This window comes from Tyto alba, unplaced genomic scaffold, assembly GCF_018691265.1.
Source record: "Tyto alba isolate M040663 unplaced genomic scaffold, T.alba_DEE_v4.0 Super-Scaffold_18, whole genome shotgun sequence".
NCBI lineage: Eukaryota > Metazoa > Chordata > Aves > Strigiformes > Tytonidae > Tyto > Tyto alba.
Genome location: NW_024881280.1, coordinates 7,546,367 through 7,555,946, shown reverse-complemented (window position 1 = coordinate 7,555,946; position 9,580 = coordinate 7,546,367). Strand labels below are relative to the sequence as shown.

General features: G+C 41.8%; 1 protein-coding gene across 1 annotated transcript in view; it reads left to right on the top strand.

Moving 5' to 3' along the window:
* Positions 1-232: 232 nt before the first annotated feature.
* EXD1 (exonuclease 3'-5' domain containing 1) overlaps positions 233-9,580 on the top strand; it is a 29,507-nt gene continuing 20,159 nt past the window's right edge. The window contains exons 1-5 of the mRNA XM_032990018.2: positions 233-382; positions 879-947; positions 1,957-2,008; positions 3,518-3,648; positions 4,911-4,978. Coding sequence (XP_032845909.2) covers positions 250-382; positions 879-947; positions 1,957-2,008; positions 3,518-3,648; positions 4,911-4,978 — 453 coding nt within the window. The 5' untranslated portion in view covers positions 233-249. The remainder of the gene's footprint in view (positions 383-878; positions 948-1,956; positions 2,009-3,517; positions 3,649-4,910; positions 4,979-9,580) is intronic.

Here is a 9,580-nt window from a genome sequence, read left to right as displayed (position 1 = left end):
TCCCCTCATCCGCCCGGCGGCCGCCGCCGGACCGTCCGCGCGCATGCGCGGCCTCGCCAAGGCGCCGGCGTCACCCCCGGGCGGCTCAGGCCGCCCGCTGCTCCCAGCAGGCGGCGCGTGGGGCACCGCCCTCTTGTCTGTAACGTGTCCCCACCACCGCCCATTGGGTGGTGGGTCGGGGTGGTCCCGGTCCCGCCCCCTCCCCCGCTGGGCGTGGGCGGGGCCGCCGCGGCGGGCGCGTGCGGTCTGATGGCCCTCAACGCGTCCCCTCAGCGCCTCGGTGCTTTTCTAGGGAGAACCGTTAAACTCACCTTAAAATGCGGCGTTTTTCAGGGCATCCTGCAGCACGTCAGCCCCGAGCGGAGCCTCCTCCTGCGGGCAGGTGGGGCCCCGCCGCCGCGGAGGCTGCTGTGAGGGGAGAGGGCGGGCGGCGAGCCGGGCGCTGAGGGAAGGAAGGGTGCCCGGCTCCGCGGCGCCTCCAGTGGCGTTGCCAGTCTGCCCTGCTGCGCCCCACGGGGCGCCCGTGGGTGCTTCCCCGGAGCCCACGTGGGCACTGGGCTGAGTAAAATACGCGCTAAATCAGAAGTTGGCTGCGCCTGCGTGTGCTTTCAGCTGTGGGGCTGCGTAGGTGTAGCAGCCATCGGTCGTGTCCTGCTTGGTGCACAGGCCTCCTACAGAAACACTCATCTGTAAGAGTGAAAGAGCAGTCACTTAACCTATTTGTTGGTTTTGGGTGCTTTTTGTGGGTTGTTTTTTCTTTTTGTACTTAATAATACTACCGGGTCATACGGTCTTACTTTGTTCTGCAAATTATAAGCTTTTACGCCAAAGAGTAGAACTCGATGTATATCTGTATTTTCTCTGCTCCCTCATTTCAGTGAAGAACTTGGAAACTGGCAGAAGCACTCCAGGAGTAAAGATGTTTTTTGACTGTGAAATACTCAATGGTGAGGCTTTTCTTACCGCGTTTTGGGGCACAGGGGTCATGCCTACTCTTAGTTCAGCATTTTAAATCCATTTTGTGGTTGCTGATGAATTCTTCAGTTGCACATCTTTTAAAATCACTAGGAATTAGAATGTTCTAAGTCACGGAAGTCTTGTTCCCCAATTCCCTATCAGTGAAATAATAATTCCCTATCAGTGAAATAATAATTCCCCACTTTCTGAAGGCCTCGTGACTGTACTGCAATAAAGCTTGTTAGTTAAATAATGAATAAAGTCCAATAAGACCAGTAATGAAAGTAGCCACTGCAAAGGTAACCAGTTGAGTTAAACGTGCCTCCTGTTCACATCCTGAGGGCAAGGTAAATTCATTGCATATGTTTTTATATGTGCAGGATTTTCACTAATGGACTCTGCTGGGAAGTTAAATTGTTTAAAGTTCTAATTAACTTGGTTTTGCACTGCGTCTGTTTGTCTGAGCCTCTTTCTGTGATTCACTAGTAATAAGAATATGGGATTATTTAAGGAAAACATTTCAAGTTTATAAAGGTCTCGTGTGTTTCTATTGGCATCTGCTCTGCTTTGGGGACAAGGAGCAAAGTGCTGAGGTGGAGACAGCTAGAAGGCAGGTATTGGACTTAGCAAGTGATAGTAACTGACTCCATTCTGTATTTTTCCTTGTACCTGCTTTATTGTATATATAATAGTCGGTAAAGTATCTAGTTGTAGTTCAGTACCAACTTTCTTTTTGGTAGGATGCTAAGCCATTAGACTTGTTTAAATGCTAGAGTTCTGAAATACACCTTATCTAGGCTACCAATGTAAGTTATTTTGTAGAGATTTGTACATCAGGGTGAATTTAAAATTATTTAAACTATACTTTGAATTCAGTTTCTTTTTTTGCATGTATGGCCATGTCCTACAGTTAGTATTGGTTATGGTTCTTTTTTTGGGGAGATAAGTGTCAAAAAATTGCTTGTCACCACTAGAGTATAAATTGTTTGTTTATTGCAGTGGAATTGCTGGATGAACCAGATTCAGGGGAGGGAACAGGAATGCTCTCTGAGTAAGTTGAAATGTTTCCTTCCTTTCACAGCAGAAGGGGTGGAAAGTGCTTGCTAGGGGAGCCACCGCTTACATTTGATGTAATACTGATGTTCAGACTCAGCTGTGCCACATTTGTATTTTTCTGCTCTAAAGAGATGAACAGGGTGGTGGGTAGAAGACCTCCACTGTGTAAAAGGTTCTTTCAAGCTATTACTTACAATTTCTCACTCTTGCTTTTTTCTTTTTTCTTTTTTTCTTCCCACTAGTGCTTCTAGGTAAAAGAATTTGCTTTGGTTTGTTTCCTTGTCAGCTTGTGGTTTCAGGGGGGATTTCCCATGAGCATTTCTTCTGTTGTGGAACAGTTCCAGAACAGTTGCACGGAGAAGATTAGGTTTATGCAAATGCTCTCAAAACATATATAAATGTGACTTTGGGAAGCTGGTGAAAATATGGTTCAAACTTCTGCAGACCCATGGTCCTAGATGGCTTTGCTTTTGAGTGTTCTCACAAGACTACATTTGAATAGTTTATTCTTCCTCTTAAGGGAGGTAGGAATGAAGTGGTGTCTACTGAATAGTCCTTAAAATACAGTTAAGCACATAGAATTGTGATTAGCAGCAATCTTCTTGCTTGCTGCCATCTTGTCTTCTTTCTCCCTGTTAAGTAAGCCTACATTCACACATACTTGAATATGCTTACCTCAGTAGCAGATCCCTGTGTTAATCCTTTAAACATACAATTTTATATACAAGATTCTTCAGCTACATCTACAGGCTGGTCAGAAAGAGGTTTTTATGTTTTGCTCTATTGAGATAGAGGTGTACATGGTTGGAGATATACTATTATAATGGGATGTTTTTATATCAATATAAGGAAATTTATAGTAATAAGTCATATTTCCCAGTGAAGTATTCTTGACCTCAGACTGTCCTGTTGTAGAAATTAAGCATCCTATATGTGACAACTTTCAGTCAGGTGAATGTTTTTGGTCCCGAGATGCTACCATTTTATATGATTTAATAGCTTTCATTTGGTTACAGTAAAGTTTCAGTGAATATAACTGTTTTATGTATTGGTGGACTTGTAAAATCACCCTTTAATTACAATAACTGATGGATCAGATACTGATTCAACATAAAGACTTACAGATACTTAAATGATGTGGTTCTTGGGCTCAGGTCAGGTACTCCATTCTTTGTACTTTGAACTCTTTCTTTCCTTGAAACCATTGCTGACCTTTGCAGTGAACATCTGTCCAGGTTCTGCTTTCACCTTTTACTTTAAATGTGAAATTTTATCTGAAATAAAGGCCCTTTTGTGCAAAGTAAGCTTATTTTTGGGTAGCATCAAGATCTTCTTTAAGAACCATGGGCATTGGATTGGGAAGTTGCTTCAAATGCAGCAGTTTACTGTCTGGACACAGGTAGATGGCATTGGATGAAATAATTTTATTTATTAAAATGTCCATGCTTGTGGAATGTGTAGTGTTTTGACTTCTGTGCTATGTGTGGTTGCCTTGCTCGTACAGATGCACTTCAGCTGTTGAAGGGAACGAACAAGCAGACACGCGACCAGCAGATCGTGGCCCATGGAGTTCTCCTTGTGCTTCCCCAGAGAGACAGCTCAGACCCTCAAATACCTTAAAATACTCCCTCTCAGGTAATGTTTATATTAGTCAAGCAATGTAGATAATTTGTCTTTGTCAGACAACATCTTTCCCAGAGGCTGTGATCAGGTTTGTCTGTATCAGAACAGGATGTATGCTGAAAAAACAGCAGTCACAGAAAGGTACATAGGTACCCATAGGTACAGAGCTCATTATCTGCAGATGTGCTCTTTGCCTGCAGATACGTACACAGCATCAGAAGGAAACTCATCTGCTTTCCAGAATGTTTATCCTGTAGCTCTCATCAACTGTAAAAGTGGCTGAGCAGCACAACTGCTCTTTTGGAGAAATCAAACTGCTTCAGCCAGTGAGTATTCCTCTCTGGTGATTGTTTTAATCTTACACTTACTCCTGAAAGGTATGTGGCATGATAGATAACTCAGAGCTCAGTAAGACTGTTGTTCTGTGCTGGCTGTTATGTGCTTGCATTGATTTGGTTGTGTGGTTCTGCTGTATACACAGGTACAGATTTAAAATGTGACCGGCTTGTTCTGTTCTCATACAGACATGACAAGGGTGCAAGGCCTGTCTAGACTACAGAAAGGTTAGCTGCATTTACTTGGGTAGTGGGGGAGAAAATGAGCAAGGGTTGATATGATCTAGGAGATCCTTTAAAAATTTGTTCTTATGATCTTTCGATTGACTGTTATTTTAGAGTTTAGAAGATTGTCCTTGTGTTGTCATGTATGCATATTATTAACATTTGCATCTTACCTAAAGAGAAGGGAGAGTCTTTTAGACAACCCTTCTTTACTTGTTCATTAGACATTGTCAAGCAGGTGTTAAAATTACTAAAATCTGGCTTAAGTTCTCTTTACTCCCTTGATCACTTAGCTGTCCATGTTCTGTGGTGTTGCTGCCTGTTAGTTTCATCTTTGTTACAATCCTTTTCTTTCCCCAGAAAAACCTGGGAATGAGGATGCAATTTTTTTTTTTTTCCCTAATGGATGTAATTTTTTAAACTGAAACCTTTTTGTTTCCTTTATGCATCATAACAACAAAAAGTAATGCCGCAGCTTGCTTCTAAACAACCAGCTTTTCTGTCAAAAATCAGGATTTTGGGTCATGCTCTAGACTCTACACAACTGAATCAGTCAGTTCAGTAATCTGTTTGGGTGTGTTCAGGAAACGGAGAGGGAAGAACTGAACAGCTAAACCATAAAAGTAGAGTGATTATACAACTAAAATACATACCTTGTGCAAAGTTCATTCAAGTGAAGGAAGTGTCTAATGATTTTTTTTTTCTTCCTTTTAGAGAAGAGGGAAGAAGAGAATGTGGAGTACGCAGTTATTGATTGTTTCCAGCAGAAATTTGCCCCAGCAGTAAGTACTAATGAAAGTTCTTATGCAGTGTATGTGACTTGTAAGCCTGTTCCATTCTGTCAGTAGACCCATTAGGTGGCAGATTGTGAGTACTGTTTCATGACATCTTACACTGCAAATCACTTTTGCAAGACTGTAGTGAAATTTGAGCAATAGGTAGTGACTGGCTTCTTTAAGTCAGGTAGAAATGGTATTTCTGGTGGCATCAGAGTGTATTTAAAGTGCGCATATGTGCAGGAAAAGCATGCAGGGCACGTGAATTTGCAGTGGGTGGATATGAATCTGCATCAGTGTGTGTTGGTTGCTATTTTCAGATTCTCTGTCACCAGTAACTGAGGTGAAGGGTCAGTATCACTATTTGGTGAACATTCTTTTGTTTAGGAAAGGAAAAGCATGAGGATTTGTTGGCATTTGGAGAGGGAATTGATTGTGTTGCTTTAATGGGTATTTGGAACTCAATGCATGCCTAGACCTTTTTCTCTTAAATCATATATAGTAATATAAGTGGACTTGGTAGAAAGGCTTTGTTTCAGAACTCGGAGCCAATGATAGATTTATTATTAAATTTAATAGTGTTTTTTAGATCCTGCATTAGACCGTCAATACTACAGGTCCTCCATGCAATTTTTTCTTGCAGTAACATCAGTTGGGTTTGGGGCTCTTATTATGGTAAATGTGTTGCACATACAGGGGAAGAAGCTTTTCCCCACAGGAAGGGACTTCCCTGCTTTCAGAAGAATCTAACTGTTGCTTGAAAAAGAAGCTGGGTTTTTGTTTCTGTTTATGCCTTCTACTGTTGTGCTACATGTGTGCTACAGATGGCTTTATCTTAATTGTCTGAATACTTTTTATGTCTGATAGTAACAGGTTTTTCTTTTGTACCTTAGAAAATTGGTTCCCCTTTTTGCCTGAAAGGAACACCTTTATGTGATCTTAAAGAAGTTCCTAAAACCTATTTAGGATAATTTCTGGTGAGGAGATCAGGGAAGTCTAAATTCTTTTGGTATCCATAATCTATGCTAAACCTATCATTGCTGTTTCTAACTGTGGAATTTCCAGCTGTCTATCTGTAAGTGGACTAACACTGTGTATGTTTCTCTTGGATCACGATATATCTGAGATTCATGTTGTGGTTTTGGTCTGTGTGGTGACTGAGGCACGGACTCAGATCATGGGTGATGCTGAAACACTTTATTTCAGCACGCAGGCTGCTTATATACCTTTCAAAAGTTACGGTACTTTTCCGTCAAGTTACAGTACTTTCCTACCAGCTTAACTGCACCAGGTTTTTACGCGCTAATCATGCAGTCCTGGCAGTCTTCTTGCTTCCTTCTTTCCCAGCAGCAGCTGAAAACATCAGTGAGCTTATCAGCATTCTTCTCATAACAAACCCCTTGTTAAAACCAAAACACAGCACTCTTCTAGCTACCAAAAAGAAACATTAACTCTACTTTTCCCAGGGTCGACTTAGCAGGATCCTCTCAGTACTTGTGTTCAGGCTGAGGGGCCTGCTCCAAGGCCTAGCATGCATTTTCATTTTGTCTCCCCCAACATCTCCCCCTTTTTTGCTTTCTAAAGCAGCTAACATTACATTGCCTACAGCTTTATCAATCATGCACTGTATATATCATATTACACACGGCATATACACTAATATGCATATGAAGATCAGCAAACAAAATACACCTAACATAAAACAATGTTTCACCCATATCCCTAAGCAATTAAACCAGTCTCCAAAAATGTTGTAGTTATTATGTTCATGTAGATTTCCCATTAACTTATGTAGTTCTTCAATTTAGAGTGGTCTGATAAATTCATACAGCACAGACCACTGAAATCTTCCAAAGCTACAAGGTCTTCCCCTTAAATGAGACGGAATCCCAGGCCAAGCTCTATCCCCACAAAAAAGAAACACCCCTACAGGCAAGGCTAATGGCGTTTTGGTGTAGTGTGAAACATTGCTTGATGTATAATTACACCACACACTACTATTTCTATATATTGCTAAAGATGAATTTACATTTTGAACTAATGACTGGTCTTTTTCTCTGTAATTAAACATTACACAACCATCATTTTAACTCTCGAGGTCAGATCACAATGGCGAGGATGACTGCAACAGGTCTGGCTTTATCCATCTTGCAGGAACCCATCTTGGCTTGGTTTCTGTGGAGGCACAAGTATACCCTCTTCCCGAAGTTATCAGTGGAAAAGGTCCTTACCATATTCTTCAATCTAAGTTTTTAACCATTACACGAGCCTTTTGTATTGGCATCTCACCAGTCTTTAAAAAGTGATGCTGTATTGGGGGCATATCATTTATACTCTGATTTAGAAAATTGAGGGCATAGGAAGTATTTTGGAACTGTTGATGCAGAGTATATCCTGCGCTCCCCCTTTTTTGTTTTCTGAGCATGGCCTCAAGGGTTCTATGTGCACGTTTTTCTATTGCTTGGCCTGTGGGGAGTAGGGAATGCCTGTAATGTGTTTTATGCCCCACAGGCTAAAAAAACCTTGCATTATTTTTGAGATATAATCCAGACCATTACCTGTTTTTATAATTTTGGGGACTCTGAATTTTGCAAATAGGAGATGATGCTGTATATCACAGGCATGTTCTCCCATATAGGCAGAAGCAAATATACAACTGGAGAATGTATCAATGGAGACATGAACATATTTAAGGAGTCTGAACTCAGATATGTGTAACATCTGTCTGCCCTATCTCAAGGGCCTGAAGCCCTTGGGGATTAACCTCAATGTGAGAAGGGGTGACAACGTGTTGGCAGTCAGGGCAAGCTTGAATGATTTGTTTAGCCTGGTCTGCAGTAATATGAAATTGTCACCGTAAGGCACTTGCCCCCTGATGAAAGAATTCATGAGAAATGCGAGCTTGTGCAAAAGTTTGTGGGATGACGGTTGTCCCCGCAAGGAAGTCTGCTTGTCTAGTTCCTTCTGTTGGAGGTCTGGGGAGACTTGTGTGAGACCATATGTGCATAATGTAATACGCAGCAGTGCCGTGTTGTGATAGAAATCGCAGACATAGCAATTGAGCAAACAAAAGAGAATTAGTAACTTCCTTTAAAAAGGCTTTCTCTAGTCTTGAGACTATTCCTGCAGCATAAGCGGAATTGGTGACAATGTTAATTTCTTCTGAAACCTTTTCAAAAGCCCTAACTATTGCAGCCAACTCCACAATTTGTGGAGACCCTTTTACTATGGTGCCATCATGGTCCAACCCTGAATCTGTGTGCCAAACTATCACTGCTCAGCCTGTTTTTCCGGAGCCATCAGTAAAGACTGTCATGGTCTTTTTAATGGTGTTAGTGAAAGCCATGTTTTCTGCATCAGCAGTAAGTGCCATGCATTTTGAAGTAGAGGGTGAGATGGAAGGTGAGTGCTAAGTGCTCCTGAGTAGCCTTCCAGAGCTATCTGAAAAGACAGTGAATGCTGGTATAACCAATTAATACAGTCCTGTGAAAGGGGAATGTATATGACTCCAGGGTCTGATCCATTGAGTTCCATTAATCTTTGTCTACCCTTCTGTAGAACCAAAGCTAAAAGCTCCATCTGTGTGACAATTGTTCTTCCAGACTGATGTGGCAAGAATACCCATTCCAAAATGACTAGCGGATCCTTCTGAGCAGGATTCCACTGAGCTAATAATCCTAAGGGTTGAAAATTGCTCAACATTACATATAAACAGATTTGTAGGTGGTCTGTCTTTCTATAACCTTGCCTTTGCTGCAAAGCTGCTGTTACTTTTTCTAATGCCGTTTGTGCTTCTTGTGTTAGGGAGTGTGATCACATGAGATCTGGATCACCTTTCACCAATTGAAAGAGTGGGTGGAGGTCATGGGTAGTAACCCCCAACAAGGGTCATAGCCAATTAATGGTCTGTGATAATTTTTGTAAATCATTTAATGTATTAATCTGTGTGGTGATATTCAATTTCTGAGGGGTTATGGTTTGATTACTTACTTTCCACCCCAAGTACTTCTATGGAGGAATCACTTGGACCTTGTCCTCTGCAATTACTGGGCCTGATTGGTGTATTGCATCAACTATCAGTTTCAGTGCTTCGACAGTGTGTTTTTCAAATCTCCCAGCGATCAAGATATCATCCATGTAATGATATATCAAAACGTCAGGCACTTGAAGCCGAACGGGGCTCAGTGCTCAAGCAACAAACAATTGACATATTGTTGGGCTGTTTTTCATGCCTTGTGGCAAAACCTCCCAATGGTATCTCTGGTGTGGCTCTGCTGCATTAATAGAGGGTACAGAAAAGGCAAACCAGGGCGCATTGCGCTCGTTAAGAGGTATTGTAAAAAACCCAATCTTTCAAATTGATAACTATTAAAACCCAATTTTGTGGCAACATTGATGGAGATGGAAGGCCGGGTTGTAATGCACCCGTAGGCTCTATCACCTCACTAATCTTACAATGATCATGTAATAAACGCCACGTGCCATTTTTCTTTTGGATAACAAACATAGGGGAGTTCCAAGGGCTTGTAGTGGGAACAGTATGTCTGGCTTGCAACTGTTCTTGTACCAATTGATGCAAATGTCACAGCTTATCCCGAGATAGGGGCC